The sequence below is a fragment of the Lissotriton vulgaris genome, chromosome 1_1 (assembly GCF_964263255.1).
Source record: "Lissotriton vulgaris chromosome 1_1, aLisVul1.2, whole genome shotgun sequence".
NCBI lineage: Eukaryota > Metazoa > Chordata > Amphibia > Caudata > Salamandridae > Lissotriton > Lissotriton vulgaris.
This window is the reverse complement of record NC_141685.1, coordinates 1,764,014,821-1,764,039,846: the sequence shown is the minus strand read 5'-3', so window position 1 is coordinate 1,764,039,846 and position 25,026 is coordinate 1,764,014,821. Positions and strand designations below refer to the sequence as shown.

Here is a 25,026-nt window from a genome sequence, read left to right as displayed (position 1 = left end):
CCTTTAAAACCCTACTGTCTGACGCCAATGTGCCTCTGAGCCACGCCCCCTGGAGGTGTGACCTGTCAACGCCGGAAGAGAAAGAGCGCCTTGGACAGGAGAGCAAGGGCTCTCTCACGTAGGAGCGAAGAGGAGGATGCCCTGCTACGGAAACTGAAGACGCTGTGCAGCAGCCACTAGGGGAGACAACGACCGAAGACGACCGCCGGAGAACAGATACCTGACGCAAGCCACAGGAACCAATGCCAGGAGGCCAATGACCCCACAAGTCGTCCAGTAGCGTTCCATGAGAAGCGTGGATCGTACAGGTGGAGAACGTTTGAATCAGAAGGCGAGTACCATTACCCAAGAAGAGGAGGAACCAATGGTTATGTTGGACTGTCTTACCTGGCAATAAACACAACTAAAAACCATAGATAGACTTGTGATCCCTATAACCAGCGACAACATGTTGGCTGTTTCTGCTGTAAACTTGGCAACAGTTTTTAGAAGAATAAGAAAAGAGCGGAATTGTATAAATTTTGGAATCCTATCCGGAAATTTGTTTATACTGATATTATCTGTGGTGCACTTTTACTTTGTTTAAATTTGTAATGTCCTATGGTGTGCATACATAGGTTTTAAAAAAAAATCCTTTGGGAAATTGTTTAGGGACACAGGATAGATGAAGTAACTTGGGGTCTGCTGCCATTATTTGGATTTTACTATATTTCCAAAGTGCCTGCTGGTCAAGTGCGAGAAGCAAGGCTGCCACTAGCCACGTCTCTTTTACTTCCAGCCTTGCGTCTCAGAAGCAACAGCTATAAGTACAAAGTGCATGTTTGTACACCGCTTGCAGGTTTTCAAAACACATAATTAAAAGGCATTTTCATTTACGATGTCAATAGCTCAAACCCTCGCAAATGAAAGACCAATTGCATTGCATATGCTTGTTAACTTCTACTGTGGCTCAGGATGATCCCCCCTTCTCCATTGTTATCTTTAGGCGCTGTGGGCAGCTGATATAAAGTTTAGGGTTAGGGAGGGGGGTAGTTCTAAGCTTTGCTTCCTTTTGTCTTCGTCTTCATTATGTTTCTTTTGATTGCCTACTGTAGCTCCTATAGTTACAATGTTATATTTTGCATGAACTGTTCCTGTTAGATGTATTTTATATATGATCGCGTAGTCCTGGAACGTACTGTATGGCCAGGTATCCACAGTATATGTTCACTTTTTGTATAAAAACTTCAATAAAATGTGTTTGGAATAAAAAACAGACTTGCCCGAGGATAAAGGTTAGGATGACAGTATCAATCCTTCTAAAGTCTACTCCCCTTCTCTTGTGAAAGCTAAATTGTGCACAATCTTTCAAATATAACCCACCAAAAAAATAGAAAATCGTAATGAGGGTATATGTACTCTTTTCGGCTGCAAGCTCACCATCTATGAAGTTCTCTGCATGCTCCCAACTAGGGCATCATCAGACTTGATACAAAGTAGTATGAAAAGAAAGCAAGGCAGCAAGGCGTGTCCAGCTTAAATCTCATGATCGGTAACAAAGTCCCTGTATCCACCAGGACGGTTCCCATTTATGAAAGAGTTGAAGGGCACCTCTTTAAGGAATTCTACATCACACTGCAGTAACATTACATTCCTGCTCCCAAACACCAGCTACATTTTCAGTGGCTCGGTGACTGGATCCTTGCCATTGACCCAGGATAGGCTTCCTCTGTCTTTCCTTTCCAAGCCCCTAGGTCAAAAGGCCTCTGAGTCCACTCAAGCAGAGCTGTGGCTGTGCATTGTGAGTGGAGCCCCAGTATAGCTGCAGTAACAGATTGTGAGCAGACATCAACACTTGTGACCTCATTCATATAACCTCTCCTCACGTAAGAGGGCAGGTAATGGATTATCTTGTTTCTTCAGCTATTGTTATAACTAAATAGTAAGCTATCTCATTTAAGCAACATAAATGTGGCATTGTTCGTATTGCTCTCTAAAAGGGAACATTTAACAACAGTCCTCACATACATCCAATAAAACATATGTATCCCGCTATGTTGTTGGCTACACACACCTAAAACCACTGAGATATGCCAAGTAGTTGGGCACCCGTCTGTTCACAACAGCTCATCTCTAAAATCACATGCAATGCACAAAACCGCAATATTGCATGTTAGACAGAACATTGATTGAACACACATTCAAAACAGCACAGAAATGCTCTGGACTTGCAACATACATGAGCTATATAGCGTGGATATGCTCATGACACCCTCAATCCATCAATCAGGGGTTTATAAAGCGCGCTACTCAGCCGTGGGGGTCTCAACGTGCTATAGGACCAACAGGACTCCCCTCACACTACCCTGTAACAGAACACATTAAGAGAGAACTTACCTATATTCAGCACAACTAAACTATGCAGTTCACTGGCTTATAAGGCACCCAATAACACTTCCTACCATCAGCTGCCTTTCACACTCATATATCAGTAGGCACACACACACATGCACAATAGCGGCTGCTGCCATAGTAAAGTGGTAGGGCGGGGGCTTGGCGTTGGGTTTTAAAAATAAAATAAAAAGACATTCCTGCTGCTCCCCTTCCATTGCCAGCCGCCTCATTGCTCCTGTCGTCCCAGAAGTAGCATGAGCGCAGCACCTGGATTAGCCTGAGTGGGCTGGTTTAACGCTCGCTCAGGCACAGGGAGCCTGCAGCTTTTCTCCAACCCGGCTGTACAACACAGCTGGGTTGGAGAAACATAAGTGTGCATGTCTGTTTTACCGGCCTAAGACGGCCGGCCAAACTGACATGTGCACTCGTAAAAGTGCCTACCACTCCTTCCTACTGCTGACGTGACTCACGTCATCATGCCCCCCCCCCCCCCCGCCCCAACCTTGTCTGGCAATAAGGTAAGTAAAATAAAACTATAATAAAATGGTTTTATCATTTTATTTTTCAGTGGGGCAATGGTCCTCCGCCAAAGCAGGGAACCGCCCCTGCACACACAGACCATGCTGATGCATAAGTGATTTGATACAGTCCTCCGGTCTCCCTTACCAAGCCCAAAAACGTTCATGCACAATTTATTAAAGCTGACACATTTATATATTGGAGGTAAATTCCAACTCACACTTCCAACAATTTATCCCTAGAAGTCGAATCAGACGACTCCAATCCGCCATAGAAACCTCAGTGATTTTCAAAGTGAGCCATGAACTACTGAACTCACTACAGTGTCATCCCAAAACCAAAAGTAGACGGTTCACTATGTAAATGTCAAAGAAAATAAAGAAGTTTACCTTCAAATCTGCGGTGTCCCCATCTCTGCACTCTGTGTGTATGGCTGAAACTTGTTTGTTTTGCTGATCACCCTACTCTGTTGGTATTTGTATCATGCATGCTTGTTAAAGGCTGATGGCCTACTCCCTCATACTTACAAACCATTAACTGAGAAGGAGCAATGACAAAATGTCCTGACACCGCAGGGGAGGAACATCTGCAGGAAGGGACATGTGGTCCTTTGTGGGTATGGCCTTGGTCCTGAGCAAAGTACAGTCATGTAGGATGAGAGCGATAGGGATGTTGTCTTTCTTACTAAGTGTGTGCAGGATAATTTCTTTCTTCTTGCCAAATATTCTAGTTGGGTTCAGAAGTAATCAGAGAAAATCTAATTTGCACAAAATTAAAAATATCAATAGAGACCATTACAAATAATTTATGATATTGGAGCATAGTTTCGAAAAACAGATGGAATCATCCAGAATCCATTAGGTGGAGATGGCCTCTGAAGTCTTAAGACATGACAAACATGGCTGGCACGGTGAGGACACCTGGTGTTTGTGGTGTCACTCCTTGATAAGAATGTTAGGGAAATGGTAATCAGCTTCAGGACTGGTCTGATTACTCTTTTCAGGCCCCTCAACTAATGCAGCTTTTAACCTGTGAAATGTCGAAGGTACAACTACCAAAGTACAGAGATCCATTCTGCCCCATACCTCTGTAAAAGTGTGCAGACTGTGCACCGTTTTACCAACTGTGTACAGAGGGCTTCACCCTCCTGTCTCTTCCCAAACCACCTACACCCGGTCAAGTCTACGTCCTTCAAACGTCTTGGATCCCTGCACTGGAATAACTATCCAACAAACTATCAGCAAATCCTGCGCTACCTGTATTTGCCTCTGCCATTGAAGGCAGGGGAGAGGATGTGGTGCAACGGTCAAGCGCTGCCGACTTTGGATCTGGGGAACCACGAACCAGGTTCGACTTTCAGCATTGACTCAACATCCTGTGATTCTGAGCAAATCACCACATGCCTAAAAAATGAATCTCTGGTAATGCAACTGGTGCTCATAGAAAACGTTCCAATGCCATTAGGCCAAGTGCACACTATATAAAAAGAAAAAAGAATATCACCCTCTTCGGCTTAAAGACCAACCCAGTGTACACTCCACTGCCCACTCATTCCAGAAATCTGTCCCTACATCGGATTCTCATGTACATATGTAATATGTGTATTATAATATAATCATTAATTTATGCTGATGTATTTCTGACATTCTTCAGAAAATACGTTTTAACACCACATCTGTATGAAACCTCTCTTCCATCAATGGTATTATGCACATATATATTCTTTTAGAAATGATTTTACTTCTTACATACATACAAATTGTTACACCGGACACCCTTGGGTGGTAGTACTCCAAACGTTTTCCTTCACCCCTCTGTTTTGCTTCATTTTTTTGTGCACTTTACCACTTGATAGCAGTGGTGCATGTGTGCGTTACCTAAAACATGGTACAATAGACCTACACCTACTTGGCACATTTAATTTATGTGTAAGAACGTGTTACATGTATCCAGGGCTTGTAAGTTAAATGCTACTAGTGGGCTTGCAGCATTCATTGGGTCACCTACTGATGTAGTCTTTTAGATCATGTCTCAGGCCTACCTTCAGCCTGTAGTGCAGGTTTATACTGTCATTTCTAACTGGTAAAGTAAACCTTTTGCCAGTTCTAAACCTCCATTTATAATACTTGTAATTCACCCCTATGTTAGGCCCTAAAGGATTATACGGCAGGGTGCATTGTATTTATAAAGCAGTACATGTGGATTTAAGTTTTACATGTCCTGGTAGTGAAAAATTCCTAAAGTTGTTTTTCACTATTGCAAGACCAACTGTCCAATAGAATAACATTGGGTTACCTTATTCCTCTTAATAAATGATAACTTACATTTTGGAGCAGATAGGACATTTATGTTTACGCTTAAATGAAGTGTAATTTAAACACCTATTTAATGTAAAATTGGATTTAAAGTCATATGGCTCAATTAGCTTAGCTGTTGGAATTTGTGTATTCCACTCAGAGAGTGATACAAAGGGGGCTCTGTGTTGGCAGGATGGCTGGAATGGAACTGTTCCCTGCCTCACTTAAATTTCAAAGGGCTGTCTCCAGCATTCATCAATGAACTTGACACCAGTCTTTTGCCACCCTAGACTACTTGTACCCTTATCAGGGGAAGAAAATAACTTTCCAGGCTCAGAGGTGGGGTTTGTAGAAGGTGTCCCCCCACTTCAAAGGCTGGCACGAGGTATAAATATTGGACCTCTTGAACCACTTATCAGATCATTTCTGGACCTGTAGAAGACTCATGAGAAGGACTGCCATGCTGCCCGAATAACTGCCCTGCTGCCATATTTCAGGAAGGACTGACCAAATGACTACCCTTCTGCCATCTTTCTGGAAGGACTGACTGCCCTGCTGCCATTCCGCCTGGGGAAGGAAGCCTGGACCTGCTCCTTGAACCCAGACCACCAGAGTGACTCCAAGGGTTAGATGCCTGGCATCCAGTGTGAGCTAAAGGGACATAACAAGCTCCCGAGACCGGTCCTGCATCTGCCAAGCTGACCAGACCTAACTGGACCTTCCTGTGCCTGGGAGCTGGCCTTTACTGGAGTAATTCCTTTTATGCCTTCCCCAGGTTCTGAACTCTTGGCTGGCATCAGAGTGTACTCAGTTGTGGCCCAACTGAGAGTTCTCTCACAACTGCAGCAGCATGGCGCAACTTAATGTAGGACATCACACTGCAACACCTTGCCGCTCCTCATTAGCGGCATCATCGGAACCTACGCAGTGTAATGCTACTAGATTCAGAACCTTGCATTAAAGCACCTCACACCTCCTGATCGTGGCCTCAATGGAACTGATGCAGCACAATGCAACTCGATGCAGCACCTCGCAGGTCCCAATCGGCGGACTCATCGGAATGGATGCAGCGTGACACAGGACCTCCCATCTCTGCCCAATTACAACCAGGTACTCTGTCCTGAACCAGCTCAGCACTCCATTGTGGTCAGCAGTGGCGGCTGGTGATGACAAAAAAGTGGTGCGGCGGGAAGTTAAAAACAGATATTCATTTTTACGCAACTTAATAGTCATCTTTTTATTGACCTTAAAAGATGAAAGGCTAAGTGGGAAGCTGAAGTTCAAACCATGGGGTTAAATACAGATAATCATCCTTGTCAGACGGCTTAGTAGATGCCAGACCCAGCTAAGAAGAAATACGGCTCATTCCCCATTGAACCATAAACTCCCATCCACACACTCCCCCTTTCTGCCATTCACCCTCTCACTCATTCACACACTCAGTCATGCATTCTCATGTACCCTTCCACTCATTCACCAAATTAACACTACCTCACACACTCACTCTTGTACTTTCATTTATTAAAAATATATGATTGTAGGCAGCAGGTTATATTTCAGTCAATTCATGGTGATTTAATGAGCTTTTATGTACCCACGGTATTATGCCTAGTCATCCACTCAGTTACATATTCAACTACTCAAGGTCACTCACTAACCTACACAATATACACACTAACCTATACACATTCAACCATTCACCTTCACCCGCCTTACATTAATAACCTGCCCACTCATATCCACCCATGCTCATCAAGCTTCCCACTATCATTCACCCAATTTATATAACCAGTCTACGCATTTACCTACACACCCTCCACATTCAATACCTTTGCTAGCACTGGAGAAAGAGCAACAGTTAGAAAGTGAAAGAAAAAGATGAGAGGGAACAGCTTTTAACTCTCTTCTCCCAGCTTACTTGTCTTTGTTTTTGAGGCAGCTGCTTATCTGGTCATGTTTCCGGAAAAGACCGCATTGACAGGAAGGACCCGAGTTAAAGCGCATTTCCAAAAACTGAAGCCAGAAGTAACCAAAAATTAAGAACACGAACCGGCATTTAATGCAAGTAACATATGGGGAGATAATTTCCACCAGACAAGGAATATCAGGGAGCATTATCGCAAACACAGAATTACTATTTGGTAAACATCTCAAAAAAGAAGCACCTTTAACATAATTGGACTTGAACTATAACGGCATATACAGTCACCAATTCTACCAACAGTCAGGAAATAAACCGGCCTAATACTACGTGCAAGACCAAGCTACAGGTCCAGTTTAAACGTCCTCCAACCAATACAGCTCAGCACCATTGATTTATATAAAGAAAAAATGCAGAATTCCTGAAGAAGGCGAAGCGCCGAAACGCGTTGAAGGGAATAATTTCTGCGTATTGTTGAAAGTTTAAAAAAAAAAATTCTATTGTATAGTAACTATAATGTATTAGATGTAAAAATATGTGTACAGAAAAAATAACAAAAAAAGTGTCTACATAAGTATAAACAATAGAAAAGATATGGAAAAAAGGTAAATAAAACAATAAGATAAGATATAAATAAATATTTTTGAACAAATGATGATTTAATAGAATTTTTCGATCCAAATCAGCATCTAGATAACTCATGAAATATAAAAGCTAATAACCTGAATGCCTTTTTCCCAAAAAAAAAAAAACATGTTTCCGGAAAAGGCCACATCACCACAGCAAGATCTAATCTAGGATTCTTGTGTGTGCTCTTACCGATCATAAATGGGCTCCTTCTCTGATTTGAAATACACAAAATAAAAGGTGACCTGGCACCACAGACTGACGAAATGTTTGTCTGTGGCATCTTTCACATGCTTCCTAAGTCCTCTGTTTTGCATCACAGGGGGGGTGTGGTCAGTGAAGCTTGCAGGCCACTCCTCGCCCCCCCTGTGGGAAGATGGTAAAGGGTGGAGTAACTACTGCTGATCGGCATGCAGACTTGAACAGCCCAGGCTTGGAAAGAAAACGTCCGAGGTTGTTTTTAAACTGCGCTCTAGAGGAACGTGGAGAAATGAGACTGACGTCACAGCGCGTTGAGATATGACAAGTGCTGTGCACAAATAAACCCTAGCAGGGCTCAGTCAGGTACAAGCTCACGCAGGCGCAGAAGGCCTTCTAAAAATATGAACCATATAATACTTTTCGGAAGTTCATTTTACTGTCATTTATTTTAAAAAGCTTATATTAAGATGCATAAAAGGAGTGGGGGCGCAGCCCCTGCGCCCATATTGAGGAGCTCCTTAACTTGGGACTTTGTTCTGGTCTGCCGCGGCCAGATAACTACAGTTGCCGCTTTGCGATTTGTTTGCGCTACTTTTACTTAAGACTTTGAAACTCCATTTCTCCAGTTCTACTAATCGGATTTTTGTCTTTCTGATAACATTTGTTTGATTAAAGTTTACTCTATTGTTCTAGATTGGTGTGGGATTTTTCTTGTTTTTTCCACTCTATTACAGTTGTGTGTTACATAAATACTTTACACATTGCCTCTAAGTTAAGCCCGATTTCTTTTGTGCCAAGCTACCAGAGGGGTAAGCACTGGTTAATTTAGTGACTTTTCAAGTTTCACCCTGACAAGGATTGTGGTTGTTCCTTGAAAAAGGTTTCACTCCTCTCAACCAATAACCCAATTTCTCACACAAATATAAACATATGACTACAATTTCATCATGCTCTTCGAACACTCTTATCTGATTGCATTACTGCATAGTGCCAGCATACTGAATACCTCCCTTGTATGATAGTTTCCCTCCTATCTGAATGGCAGAGTATTAGCCACTGAATAGAAATAACTCAATATTGTTGGGTCCTCATTTTATTTTCATTGTAGATGTCATGTCTTGCTTTCTTTTTCTATCTGTTTTTACATTTCTTTGATTAAAGGTCATTGCTCAGTTTCTCTGTGGGTTGAGAGATCCCTAGATGAGTTTATAAATAAATAAATATTAACCACGAGGATGAGCCTCAGAATATGGTTCATGCCATGAGCTGTTGTCTCAACGGCTTGTAATGTTAAGTGTGATCAGTGTATTTAAAAGAATCACAGCCTTGTGCACAGTAGTGAAATGCAGAACATTCACATTCACATTAGTAACCATCACTCATTGTTGATGAATGAGTCTAACATTGCAACCCTTTGGATTGTGTGCACTGGTTTTATAGTGTATTGATTCAGATATTCGATGTTTACTGCCTGGGCCAGCTTTAGCGCTGGTGGAACCCAGAGCAGCAATCTTTATTGGCACCCCTCCCCAGGACCCCTTACTCCACATATTCCCTCTCTATTACCCTTCAACAGTGCTCCTTTCTCTCCATAACTCCCCTATCTCACATGCATTTAATTTGTTATATAGCACTGCTCATACCAGTGGAGAAGTGTGGCTCAATGGTTAGAGCGGCAGACCCTGATGCAGAGGTCTGGCCCGGGACCAGGGTTCAATTCCCACCTTGGCGGGTCTTGGGCTCAAAGTTCTCGGACCCGATAATTATCGCCTCGGTACCTATTCTAATCATGGGCCCCACTCTGCAAAATAGCTTGGTTAATCTCCACAACGGCCCCAACAGCGCTGGGATGCCTGGCTTCACCTTGGGGGTGTCCAGGAGTGGACATTTCACAGGGAAAAGCCAGGAAGGGTTCCACAGCGGTAAGCGTTATAGCGCCACAACACCCCAGTTGGGGTATTAGTGCGCTTTACAAGTACAAATTACATTTACATTATAGTGTAGGCTGTCAGTGCACTTTCCAGCACACACACAGTATACAGAGACCATGCATATGCCTATCAGTCTATAGGAAATGTTAGAGAAATGAGGATTACAAGGTGTTTGGTTTGAAGAAGAACAAATTTGGGATTTCAAAAAGTGCCACAGTGGTTGCCATTGGCTTATCGAATAAGAAATTTTTTCAACGCATACCAACCCCTTTAAGCAACATTAGGTTAATGAAAGACTTGGAAAAAAACATAACATTCTAACCTGTACCATAAAGTTTGCATGCAACTGTTTGATGACAGTTCACATAGCATTCTGTGCTATACTATGATTGTAACTTATGAACTGCAAGTAACAAAATCATTTATGTGACAAAAGCAGTAACCCACCGACCTATCCACATAAAATACAGTTCTGTGATCTGCATGGTACATATTCTTTGCAGCAGGCACATTAACATGCGCTTCTTTATTATGAGCCTAAACTGCGATAAACCTTTAGCAAAGCAGGACAGAGCATGGGAGTAGAAGGCTACGACTCTCCCGGCCTTGGCTGTGTGAAGAAAGGTAGGGACCATTGTATGGGTTTATAAATGGCAGTGTATAAGGCAAGAGGTTGCATCCAGAAGCACCCCAAGATATAACAGGTGTGGGCGGAGAACCAGGGCATACAATTGGAACCTGTTCGCCCAGTGTGTCAGTTGATTGATGATAAAATCCGGGCATTTGTGGGTTGAGGATGGACAGAGTGGAAGTGAGACACTGACTGCTGCATGTGGATTTTCATTATGTTCCATTGACGGATGTCAGGTTGGGGGAGAGGAGGTATACATGTGTGCAGCCATTTGAGTTCTTCTTTGCCATTTTCTATGTCTTTGTTTTTTTTATAAATGTTGGCCTCATAGGCCTTATTTTTTTTTACTTGACTTGCAAAATCAATAAATATGTTTGAACGTAAAAGAACTGCCACTAGGTAAAATGCCATCTCTCTTCAAGCAAGTACATTAATAACCAGTTATATTGACATTTTTATTGTTGCCTGAAAACTGCTGGACACACAAGAAACTCTTCAGAAGGTGCTTTTATATACATAAGTTACATAAGTTATTTCTACACACAGCGCACCTTGAGGTCAGCGCCAAATGTGGCTGTATCTGTCACACTTCCCTAAAGCCGGCCCTAGCCCTGTAACACCATAAAAATCTCAAAAATCATTCAAAAGCGAGCATTCATTATTCCATGTTTGTAAAGTAGCCTAGCTGTTTCAACTTAACTCTTTTAAAGCTATAATGAAAAATGACATAACTATGTTATTCATTTTTCGGTCTGCTCTAGCGAGAGTTTTAGTAGTCGCATCTATTTCAAGTAATCAGGAATAGTAATCTATAAAAAAAAAAGATATATACTTACATAGTAGGACTTTGGGGGAGCTCTCTTCATCCTTTGATCTGCTTAACTGTCATTCACATTTTTCATCCACCACAGGAGACAGCATGAGGAACTGAGTCAACACACGTCAGACGTTGGCTCTCTTGCGTTGTAGAGCCACCTAAAAAAATTACATTTCAGTGCCAGGGTTAGTGGGCCAATACTTTACTTTGATAACACTTTGCTTTTGCACTCTTAATATTTTTTATGTTTTTTTACTTAGCCAAATCTTGTGTCTGTAAGCTATGCCTTTAGGTCACAGTAATCCAATGCAAATAGTGCATTTTAGGAGCATATTTTCTGTTGAGGTACAATAAAACAAAAAAATGGGTTTTGCAATTATTCTAACTGCAGCTCCCTGCTATGAAGCATTTGTACTGTTTTTAAATTAAAACTTCTCATGCAAGCATACGCCTGCTACGGTTAGTCGGCAGAATTCTATTTTTTTCTTCTTTTTATTATTGTGAAATATACTTGCAATGAAAGAAATTGCACGTATTTACTATAACTTGACATGTTGGCTTTGCCATTGCTTGTTTAAAATAGCATCGTCAATGCAAACATAAAAAAAAAAAATCCTTTTGTTTCTGCAGAGTCGTCTGGATTCATTCCGCCTACTGAAGTATAACATTGACAGCGCGGATGAGTTCACAGGCCGGGGAGGGTGCCTGCTGGTGGAAAGGCACATTGTTGCTCCTGGCATGTTTCTGGTGAGTTTTGTATCAAACGTGTCTGTGTGTCAAAATTGTATTTGCCTGGGGGGTTTCCAGAACTATCCAAAAGGGAGCAAGCTGAAGGAGACACTATTGCATCCCCTGTATGATATATTAACCTTAAGGAGAAGGTGTCTCCCAACTGTCCCCTCAGGTCCACAATGAGGTGAAAGGGCAGGGCAAGCGATGGATGAGGGAAAAGCAAAGGGACCAGTGACCCTGCCTGACATGAGTCCTCCCTTCCTCTCTCAATATCCCTCAAGCAGCCCACCTCGAAGAAGGCAATCGTGCCTAGGTATGCAATCTAACGAAGTCCGAAAATTCAATATAAGACCACTTTTTATTTAAGCTCAAACCTTTATCCTAGTGCTTTTGTTTATTTTTATTAAAGTATAAACTACACATTTCTTCAATTTCTAATTAGGCTTGGATCATGTACTAACCATATAGAAAGAACAGCCACTTCTAAATAGTTGCAAAGAATATGTAGAGAGAGTCGAATTTCCACACAATTGATCTCAGTGGAGATTATTTGCATAGTTTAGTCATACTGTAGAACTGATCGGGTCTTTTTTTAACAGATAGTTATTCAATCTCATTAACTCATTAGCACAGTTAATCCCCCTGCAATTGAACTGGTTAGACAGTCATGTGTGCCGAATGCAGTTTGTGCATATCACAATATACAATTGATTCACTGTTGAGTTGCAAAAAAAACAAAACACTTTAAATACAGAAACATTTGAAAGTCTGAGTTTATTAAATACAACTTAAATCTACATAGATTACCTTCCTTATACATATATACCTTCCATGGATTTATGTACCTTTATATTTATTACTTTGCGTCTAATTCAGCATCTTCAATGCACTACCATATTTCTCACCCAATACCGCAGAGTGTGACAATCCGGGACTGGGTACAGTGATAGAACAAAAAGTGCAGTCAGAATAGGAGATTAAAACTGGCTCCTGGATACCTGATTAAGCTTTATTGGTAGGTTCCAAGGTCAGGATTAAAAGTAAATTGCGGATGGTGGTGTTAAAGTAGGAAATTAGGACCCCCTAACACTCCTCCTCTACTGTTAAAGTCAACATGTTTCGACCTAAGCGTGCCCTCAAATAGTCGGTCACATCGGTCTTCTTCAGGACGTCTGGCTGTCCCAGTCTCATACAGTAACCCCCCTTACCTTAGTCTGGTGCTACAGAGGTACTAGTTAATTTACCAATCATTTAGGTCCATGTGGAGTGAATTCCGCCAGCACGGATGACATATACGAGCTTATTAAGTGATTAAACTCGAACTGACGTCTGGTGGGGGGGGAGTTCCAAGGAACACAACTGTTCCGGCGGATATCTCCGTCACCACTTGTGCCCCTCTCAACGACGCCGCGAAGGTCACTGTACCCAGTCCTGGATTGTCACACTCTGTTGTGAACACTGTTGTCACTTCCATCTTGGTGTTGTATTCTGTCTCTGTGTTTTATGTTCCCCCCCACTATGCTCCGCCCTGCGCGTGGCTACGCCTGGGCGTCTCAGCAGACCCGATGATGAAGCTTGTCACACACATTGTGTGTGAGTGAGGGCAGTTTTTTATAATACACAAGTGTGTCACTGCTTGTACGCTTCGTTATATGTATTTCTTTCCTCTCCACCCCTCTGCGTGTATATTACATTTACTGTAGGGGGTTCGGGATGGCAGAGTTCTGTGTAGACCCTCTCCCATCCGATGTGTGAGAAAAAAAAAATGCCTTGCCACCTTACTTGAGGGCAGGACGGGCATGGCCATTCCTGCCAATTGGCAGGAGGGATGTGCAATGTCCTAAAGCTTGTAGAGTGCATGTCAGATTGGTCAGCTGGCTTGCGATGCGCAGCCTGACATGCGCACTTGTAGCCTCTTCAATCTGTGCTGTGTTGAGTAATCAAGGGAAATGCAACCACAGCTCCTCAGTATCCTTATGAGCGCTGGGTTTGGCTGCTCCAACCAACCCAGGCGCTGCTCTCATGCTGTTTACTATTACAAAAGGCAAGAGAACAGGGACTAGATTGGTTAGATTAGTTGGGTGCAGCCTGTCTAAGGCCCACGCACATGAAACAGTACTTGGGAAGCATGAATAGAACACAACCAATCACTGTGTGGCTTTACGTTACAGCCACACAGTGATTGGTCATGTTTCCGTGACATTCTGCCAGTGAATACCTTCCCACAATACAACATACAACATGGTTTAAGAATGTTTAAGTGTGAGCAAAGTGCCTTGCTCGAGTTTTTGCCTCCACTCACACTCAGCTATATTTCATGGCCTCACTAATTCCTCACAGAACAGAGCACGTGTATGCACTCTTCTGGCACATGCAAATTATTGGAAGTAGGTAACGTGTCCGTAAGCGTGTCATTTACCCTATGAGTCTTCCTTCAAGAAAATCGATGGAATGGATCACACGTTATAGGCAGCGCTGATTTGAGCTTGTCCATTCTGACAGTGTGACTGGTGGTGGCTGTGAACACCATGTCAGCTGTGTGACGTCATTATGTTAGTTCACTGGAGCCGTGCTGTGCATTTAAAAGGACTCTATTTAAGGCCATACGCTGATCTCAGCGCATTCTCTGCGCTTGCTTGTTATGATGTGTCAGGAGCAATGTACTGCATTCTGAGATATGGTGTGTGCACTTATAACATTGAGCGGGCACCCTGCACTTTTATCTGCTGTCCTGGTTTGCTTTGGAATTATGACACTTTTGTGAAACACTCATGCCTTCAATAATAACGCAGCACGAGAGTATCAGTGTAAAATCTAATTGTATAACACCTGTTGCTGCTGCTTTGAACCGAAGAGTAGATAGAACCCGGCCTTGCATGAGCCGATCCAAAATCACCGTCCCTGGAGCTGCCTTGGCGCCTTGCTACTGCAGTACTTCAAACAACCGCAAAACACTGATGATTTACGAACAGTGAATATTAAAAATCTTTAGGTAATTCATGTTAACGATTTTGTTCCTGTTTACAATTCACATGTATACTTAATTTTGCGACTGCTTTAGAACTTTCCCTATTTTCAGGATGTTGTGTTTGCGGTTTTTGTGTGTAGCATATTAATCTTATTTAATGCATAGTTTGAACTGAGTCGCCGCCAAGCCTTTATAAAGGCTATTATCGAGAGCTGTAGAGTTGAGGCTGAAGACAGTTCGAGTTTCTCACTGTGCCTGTCCAGTGGATCAAAAAGGTGTTCAGAATACACGATCATCCAATCTTGGGCCTCTCGGCAGAGGGCACAGAGCAATGGACACATATTCCAGTTGAAATTGCGATTCTGTGTAAATATGAGTGAACGCGGAGCACAGTTGTCAAAATTTTGATGCGATGAAAGTAAAATAATATGCAGTGCTTGGAGGAGAGCAGGTGTGTTGTGTGTTCGCGGGGCTGATGAAGTGAGTGACCAGAATGCAAGGAAGTGCTTTAATGAAGAGAGCGAAAAGACAGTTCTTAGGTGTAAAGTGGTGAGGTGTGAGATATGCAGATGGATGAGGTGTGGAGAGAAATAGGGCATACATGTCTAACATGCAGTGCACACTACGGGTGTGACTAAGACATCCTGAAGATCAATACTCCTTCCACAGACTACAGTATTACTTAATTCACAGTCTCACAATTCCAGAATTGAAACATTTTCCATATTAATTATTTACATAAAAATCATTGTTGTTACTCATTTATCTTAAACAGATAACACTCATTGACGAAGCCAAAGGTCCTGTGGCTGGTTTTAAGTGTATATCCGTTGTTTTATATATCTGGATGCAATAACAGAAAGCTCAGAGAGGAACCAAAATACTGGTATGGTGGCACACTATGGTAATCTCAGAAAGTTAATTTAGATGTTAAGGCCGCACTAATTTTCCAGACTCACACTGTTTTCATCCCACTTAAATCCCTATGTGTACATATTTATATATGACTGCTTGCAGCCACCAGCACTAGATGCTTTCAAAGCCTGGTTAGAGCATTTTATTCCAAAGTTAATGATGCACACAGTGGTAGACATCACAAGCACACACTTTAAAGGGCCTAAAGATCTCTCAGTGTACAATTTGCAAGCTACTGTGAATGATGAACATACTTATTGCAGTAGGATATGGGATCGTTTTTAATGTGTTTACATATTTCAAGATTACATGTTCATAACTGTTTTATAAACATTCTTGATTTCTCACTAAATTATTCATTAAAATTTGCTGTAAAATGCACTATTTGTCATTTTTTTTTCGCTCCCTATGTAAAATTTGGCCCCAACTTCTATGCCTTACCACTTTTATATTTCAACAGCCGCCACTGCTGTTGACATATGCAATTTGTAGCTGCCTTCTTTCTTCCTCTTATAAAATCCTAATGCTTCCTAATGCACATTTCCGTCCTATTCGCTCCACTCCACTGTTGGCAGGCAATAACTTGTGTCCTATAGAAGAGTAGATGATTACAGGGCTCAGGAGACTGTAGGTAAAAATAGACCGCCTAGACATGTCTGTCCACAGGGTGGCAGTATAGACTGTCTAACATAAGTCAAATTTTAACGCAGAACTATAATGGCTCGGACTATAGGATTTCTGATATGCACCAGCACCAACAAACTGTGTTATGTATGGTTTTCGGAAGTGTAAGTATAGTGGCATAAGGTCTTAACCCACACTGTAAGGATGTGTGAACCAAAACTGTGACGCACTATATATTTGTAAAACGGTGTAATACACACATCCTCAACAATCATAACTATAAATCAGTGTGACGGGGGGGATAGCTGAGATGTGAACAGTGCATAATTTGTAAAAGAGTAATTGCTGGAGCCCAAGTTTTGCTCAAACGGCCATGACCGGCACTATCGAAGGTGGGGTGCTGAATACCCAGGGCTGTGTAGTCTTGATTTCACATGCCCCTCTTTAATCGACCAAAAGACACTCCCCAGCCCTTTATATCACTCTTGCAGGTTATTTTTCATCTCTTCTTTCCCCATTTGTTTCCTTTTCTCCACACTCCTCTTACTCCTTTCCCCATTTTGTGTTTTTTCTCTCTGGATCAATAAGTACCAGTGCCCAAAAATAAGTGCTGGTGAGCTCTGCCTGCAACCAACAGCTGAATTAAGCACTGTATCTGAGATGCCGAAGGCCCTGGTGGCACCGAAGTAACAATCTGCATTACCAAATCCTGGCTACTTCATGCCTTCAAGCAAAAGAAGACAGCGCTAACTGGAATGCATGGGAAACTGGGTGCCTGTTGTAATGGATCATGGCGCCTTTAAGCAAGGAGATCTGATGCATGTGGTCAAGCAATGGAGCAGCAGCAGTGCCTTCCTAGGCCAGGCCGCCCCCACGCTCCTCCTGCTGCTCATACCTGCCTCCTGTGACCTTCCGCCGCTGCCTCCTGCATTTCTACCGCTGCAGGCGTCCCAGCCGCCGCTGAGCCTCCCGCACTCGCGTCCCCGCTTTTCCCGCCGCTGCCTTCCCTGCGGCCCCGCCACCCGCCAGCCGATTGGGCACCCCGCTCCCGCCACACAGCGGACCCTCCCTACCGGCTCCCTTCTTAAGGGGACTCTGCTGTGCGTTCGGGAGCGACCATTGTGCCTTCCTAGGCCAGGCCACCCCCACCCTCCTCCTGCTGCTCATACCTGCCTCCTGTGCCTCCTGTTCCCTTCCGCCGCTGCCTCCTGCATTTCTACCGCTGCAGGCGACCCAGCCGCCGCTGAGCCGCCCGCACTCGCGTCCCCACTTTTCCCGCCGCTGCCTTCCCTGCGGCCCGACCCCCGCCAGCCGATTGGGCACCCCGATCCCGCCACCCAGCGGACCCTCCCTACCGGCTCCCTTCTTAAGGGGACTCTGCTCTGCGTTCGGGAGCGACCATTGTGCCTTCCTAGGCCAGGCCACCCCCACGCTCCTCCTGCTGCTCATACCTGCCTCCTGTGCCTCCTGTGACCTTCCGCCGCTACCTCCTGCATTTCTACCGCTGCAGGCGACCCAGCCGCCACTGAGCCGCCCGCACTCGCGTCCCCGCTTTTCCCGACGCTGCCTTCCATGCGGCCCCGGCCCCGCCCCCGCCAGCCGATTGGGCACCCCGCTCCCGCCACCCAGCGGACCCTCCCTACCGGCTCCCTTCTTATGATGCCTCCCCACACGCGCAGCGGTCACGCGCAGCGGTCACGCGCAGCGGGCACGCCGATTGTGCGCCGAAGGCGCGCCAAAGGCAAGCCCGTCTGCGCCTGGACCGCGCCCAGCGCCAGGACCCCTGGTACCCACCGCCGAGGCAAGACTACACGACAGACCTACGACGCTGCAACCCTCCACACATTCAACGCCGGCCGGAACCCTGCCTGCTACCGCGCCACCCCGAGGCGACCCACGGACCCTTCGTCTGCTGATTCACCTGCTACCAGACCTGTACCACCCCCACCGAGTCCAACACCAACAGCAACCACCTGAAATGCATCCTGCTCAACATCCGCTCCGTCCACAGGCACGCCGTGGAACTCTGGGACCTGCTCGACGCGACAGCACCTGACGTCGCCTTCCTCACCGAAACCTGGATGAACGCCTCCTCAGCGCCCAACATCGCCATAGCCATCCCGGACGGCTACAAGATCACCCGGAGGGACCGCGTCAACCAGATGGGAGGAGGCGTCGCCATCGTGCACAAGAAGACCATCCGCATCTCGACTAACTCCAACAAAACCTTCACCGCCGCCGAACACCTGCACTTCCAGATACACACTGACCCCAAGACCACCCTCCAAGGCACCCTCATCTACAGACCACCGGGACCACGCACACAATTCAGCGAAGACATCGCAGACTTCATCAGCCCACACGCCCTTCCCTCCGCCGACTACATCCTCCTAGGGGACCTCAACTTTCACTTGGAGAACAACAACGACAGAAACACCACCGCCCTGCTGGACAACCTCGCCAACCTTGGACTCAAGCAACTGGTGAACACCCCCACCCACTACGCCGGCCACACGCTTGACCCTGTCTTCTCATCCAGCAAGCATATCTCCTTCAGCCACGCCACCGGACTCCACTGGACCGACCACAGCTGCGTCCACTTCAGCTTCAGAAGAACTACGACTCACCACCACCCGCAACAGGTCCCCCGCCGAAGCTGGAGCAAGATCACCTCCGAGCAGCTCACCGCCTCTCTCAGCCAGAACACTCCGACCAGCACAACGGACCTCAACGAAGCAGCCAGCAACCTCACCAAGTGGCTGACCGCCTGCGCCGATGACCTCGCACCACTAAAGAACCCTCCCAGCAGACCCGGCAGCAAGAAAACCCCCTGGTTCACCGAAGAACTCAAGGAATCCAAGAAGTACTGCCGCACCCTCGAGAAAGCCTGGCGGCTCGACCACACCACAGACAACAGGACCGCCCTCAAGCACGCCATCCGCAAACACCATCAGCTGATCCGCACCACCAAGAAGAAGGCACTCAAAGAACGACTGGACAACAACACTCACGGCAGCAAGGAACTCTTCAGCATCATCAAAGAGTTCTCCAACCCCAGCGCCGGAAACAACAACATCACTCCCTCGCAAGACCTCTGCAACTCACTCGCCTCATTCTTCCACCGCAAGATCACCGACATACACAACAGCTTCGACGCACGGACGACGCACCCTACCACCGAACCAGAGCCCGCCACCACCACCCTCTGCAACTGGACCCCAATCAGCACCGAAGACAACACCCGCACGATGAACACCATCCACTCCGGATCACCAACCGACCCGTGCCCACACCACGTCTTCAACAAAGCCGACGCCACCATCGCACCCCATCTCAGAGACACCATCAACTCCTCCTTCCACACCGCCACCTTCCCAGAGAGCTGGAAGCACGCCGAGCTGACCGCCCTCCTGAAGAAACCAACGGCGGACCCCACCGACCTCAAGAACTACCGTCCCATCTCACTCCTCCCTTTTCCGGCCAAAGTCATCGAGAAGACCGTCAACAAACAGCTTGCCGCCTTCCTCGAGACAAACGGATCCCTCGACCCCTGGCAATCCGGGTTTCGGGCCAACTACAGCACCAAGACGGCCCTCATCGCTGCCACCGACGACATCAGAACCCTGATCGACAACGGGGAAACAGCGGGCCTCATCCTCCTGGACCTCTCTGCAGCATTCGACACCGTCTGCCACCGCACCCTAGTGAAGCGCCTCAGCAACGTCGGAATCCGAGAGAAAGCGCTGGAGTGGATCATCTCGTTCCTCACGGGAAGAACCCAGAGAGTCCGCCTCCCTCCATTCAGATCCGAGGCCACCGAAGTCATCTGCGGCGTACCACAAGGATCTTCACTCAGCCCAACCCTCTTCAACGTCTACATGAGCCTCCTCGCTGCCATCGCGCGCCAGCACAACCTCAACATTGTTGCGTGCTTATCTAGGTTCCTGATCGATACTGTGACCTTATGCCCCTATTCGGCTATACATCCATTTATTCCCTATATTGGCATAACCGTTCAAGTGCGATTTTATGGAAAGTCATCTCTGGCCTCACACGAACAGAGCCACATTCCAGCATGACTCTCTGCTACTTCCTTTGCGACCAATTAGTGCAATGACAGAGCAGCAGTCACTATCTGATATTCCTAGATAACACTCCGAGTTCTTCAACAAGATAAAAACTTAGCAAACCTGGAAATCCCCGCTTGCTATGTTTTGATTAGTAATGGAACTCTAATGAGCAACTGATAACTGTCACTTCCTAGTGACATCTTTAATTGACGTCTTATGTCCAGCAAACTTGCGTCAAACCCGGCACCTGTCAGGTATAAATATTACCAACGTTGCCTTAAGCAATGAGAGAGATACGAGCTGCGAGTTCGTTGCCTGTTGCTGATGCCAGCTGCCTGCATGACCCTGTGTTGGTAAAAACTAGCACTCTGTCGCTGCAGCCTGCTATCCTGTGGTGGTGAAGCTGCTGATTACCATTATCGCCGCTACAGCGCGAACTATGGTGCAGTACGCTTGAGGAGCCGAGCAGCCGTCCTCTGCGAAGACATCCAGCCGATTCCAGCTGCCCGCGGACGCTGTCACCCCTCCTTCCTCGACGCGCTGAGAGAAGCCGCTGCCTTTCTCGTGCAGAGAAATCCAGTCCCGGCGCTTCCGGTTTACCCTCGCGGGTGACTGGGATATCGAGAGAGACCCCTGAAGGAGATACCAATCCTCCATCATTCTATTCAGAGGTATGGTGTTGACTAAACCCTTAGACGAGAATTCTTGAAACAAACCTTGGCAAAACCAACTTAACTTAAGCTACTTACTTACTCCCCCTTTCACGTGTTAGGCTTAGGTCAGGCACACTGGGGTAGGCTTAGTTAGAAGCACCAGTTGAGTATGTTAGCCTAATGTATATATGACTGTATATATGTTTTATTACTTTTAAACCATTGTATGGCTAAGAAACCATATCAATGCTTTTACAGTTCTATTTCGCAATACTTATCTTACTGTACGTACTTTTTATAATTACAGTTATTGCAATTGTGGCAATACATTTCTCTTGTCCGAGAAGAAAGACTGTTCAATAAATATTAACCCTTTATTGATACACGCCCGTCTCTCTATTCTCTACATCTCGTGAAAGTAAACTGCACTAGACTGACTGAGTGAAATCTATGTCTATTGTTTCACACGACCCTAGAGATCGACTCTTGATCTGAGGAGCAAAGTTGTCATGTTGCACGGTTGTTGGAAAACTGAATCCCTTCTTGTCTGTGCCAAGGAAGCTGATCACTTCCTATGCAGAGAAGAAAGTTTCCAGTGACCTCTGAGCTAGTTGGTAACACAACCCAATTAAGTTTAGCATAGTCAGTGGAGGCCTGGAATATCCGCAGTTCCACGTCGATACTACTGTTTATGTTATTCCAATGCGCAGGGCCTAGTGGGAAACTAGGAACTACACTACATGGCGCCCAACGGTTTGGTAAGGCGATAAACTAACGCAAGACTTGTAGAGTAACTCAGTCGTGCATATTTCACACCCCTTTCTCCCGTAAAATACTCCAATAGACGTCTGGAGTGGGTGAAAGGTTAAAATCCACCCGACCTTAGTAGGAAGAGATTCCTATGTAAAGCTCTGGTTTATTCAACGTTGAAGGATACAGTGTTCCAAAATATTGTGCATCTAATCTTTGTCTCCTTGGAGACCTACTCTGCAAAACCTGCATTTTTTAAATGTCAGACAATGAAGAAGAAAGGGAAGCAGCTAGGCTGGCTTCCATACTAATAGAGGAGGACTCGAGTCTCCTACAGGCAGACCCGGATGCTATTATCATCCCGGTCCAGTTAAGAAGATCTATAACTTTAAAACTTATAGAACACGGACTGACACCTCAAGGTGGTACAGTAATTTTCGTGATAGAGGCTCACGAATATCGGCAGACAGAGGTATTCTATTCATGGATAAACTTTCCAGCGGTAAACGCTATAACACAGGAGTTTCACTATTACAAAATAGAGGAACCTCCGGGAGAGTACGCTCCTTTCGAGGAGATTGAAATCCCACTTAAATTTCAAGAGCACCTGCTCTGGTTTAATGGCGCCCTAAAACACAATGATCACATAACTAGGCTCGGTCCACTAGGTAGACCAGGAGCCACGTGGCCGGTTCTAGCCAGCTACACACCACATCCTGACATTGCAAGAATGTCTAGAGAAGAGCTGTTAGCACAGCTAAACACATTAATAAAAATACATAGGCAATTAGTCCAATATGTAATACGGACTGCAACAGTCCAGCCAGCTGTTAATACACCACAGCTGACCCCTCATCAGGGGAACACAAATAAAATTACACCACAGAACATACAGTCATGTCTTGGTAAAACACCCGTAAAACGGGAACAAATTCCTTTCTGGTTAGCCCAGAAAATCACTCAAATAGAGGCAGTATTTCCTGATACTACCCCTATTGAGAAACACAGAATCTTGACCATCTGCCTTCCTATGGGAATCGCACCACACGTGGAGGACTGTGACACTTGGGGTACAGTCTTTGCTTCCATTTACACAAAAACACACGGTGTTCCGTCTATGGCGGTAATACCAGAGGTGCTAAAACAGATTAAAAATGAATTCGGTCCAGAGCCCGCTTTAAATCTAGGTATGAAATTACTGAAAGACTTCAAGCAGGTCACGGCTATATTATTAGCCAACATAAAGGGAGAAGCAGCATCTGTGGCGATTCGCCAGAAGTTGAGGGAAACAGATATAAAAGATCCTGTTGAACTTGCAAAAATCATAGAAAAATGCTATGAAGAATTAGGTAGAGACAGCTTGGGTGGAAAACCAGTAAAGCCCCAACTGCTCGAAAATCCTGAAAAATTATTTATTAAAAATAATTCAAACACTCCTAAAAAGAGCTGGGATGGAAATAAACAATCCACTCCCAAGGAAAAAAAATTCCAGTCCAGAGGAAGGTCTCCTCGACGGAGGGAAAGAACTCCGACTCGAGAACGCCAGTCTCCCCAGAGGGAGCCCTCTGAGAAAAGATATAACCTTAGAAATAGGGATAATATAAAAAAACCTGATAGATATCAAAGTATTGATACACGTCACTCTCGATCTTCTCCACAGAATTCGGAAAGAAGAGGACGGTCAGACCCAGGAGAGCACACCAAGTCCAAAGACAAGGAACCTGCTCAAAATAAGAAATCTCAATTTCAGAAAAAGAAGGTAGCCAGTATTAGAGTAATCAACCATGCCGAGAATACTGAGGACACAGTTGAAAAACGGGGAGTGGGCATTGACAATGTTGGACAGTGCAGCAGAGATCAGTATAGCGCGCAAGATCTTGATGAGTCATCTGGAGACAGTGGACACGAATGAATACATTCAGGTTGAAACTGCCGACGCCAGACTAAGCGAGCCCCATAAAATATACGAAATAACATTGCGTATGGAGGGTGATAAGACTAGGAAAATTAAGGGTCTGTTTTGGGATAAGCTCTCAAAAGGCTATGATATTCTGTTAGCTGAAAAAGATTGGCCCCCGGAGTTTGTCAGGGAGTGCCCTCGTGGCGAAGAAGTGATTATGCCTGCCTTCTCGAATCACATACCGATTCACAAAAAATACACATATGCAAGGAAATGGGCAGTGGCCCAGGCACCTGCATTGTATAAAAATCATGTAGGATGGGATGAGGATTCACCGCCTCACAAAATCCAACTAAAAAGTGAACCAACTGCCCAACGGCAGTATCCCATAAAGCAAGAAGCTAAAAAACAAGTCAGGGAGATCTTAGATCAACTTGAGTACCAGGGGGTGATTGAAACATGCACCTCTCAAATGAACAATCCTTTGTTTCCTGTCTCCAAGCCAGACAATTCATATCGTCTAGTTTTGGACTACAGACATCTTAATACATGTTGCAAAACTTTTGCAGTACAAAACTCGCATAGTGCAGCCCTAACGAATAATATAGTTAGGAAAAAATATAAAACGACATTAGACATTTCTAATGGTTTCTTTTGTCAAAACATTGCACCAGAAAGCAGATATTTGACCGCTTTCTCAGCATTTGGGTCACAGAAAAATTCTGTCGACTCCCACAGGGTTTCAAGAACAGCCCAGGACTATTCTCAGCTAGGGTAACAGAGTTACTACAAATCTATGATGATGAAGCATTGTCTTACGTAGATGATATTTATCTCACAGACGACGACTTGGATACTCACTTGAAAAGAGTGAACACCATTATACTTGGGTTCGCAGCAGAGGGTTACAAATTCAACTTTAAAAAGTCCCGAATTGCCCATCTGACAGTACTATTCTTAGGGTACGAATTATCAAGTGAAGGGAAAAGCCTAGCGGACAACTTCTTAGAGAAGTGCGCTGTACTCCAAGCTCCAAAAACGCTGAAGAATTTACAATCAATACTAGGTTTTCTGAATTTCGGAAGAACTTACATCCT

At 45.0% G+C, this 25,026-nt stretch overlaps 1 protein-coding gene across 2 annotated transcripts in view; it reads left to right on the top strand.

The window, feature by feature from the left end:
• LOC147751179 (uncharacterized protein C3orf20 homolog) overlaps nucleotides 1-25,026 on the top strand; it is a 452,887-nt gene that overhangs the window by 374,074 nt on the left and 53,787 nt on the right. For both annotated transcript variants that reach the window (XM_086919068.1, XM_086919069.1), the window contains one exon: nucleotides 11,948-12,064. In XM_086919068.1, the coding sequence (XP_086775194.1) occupies nucleotides 11,948-12,064 (117 nt within the window). The remainder of the gene's footprint in view (nucleotides 1-11,947; nucleotides 12,065-25,026) is intronic.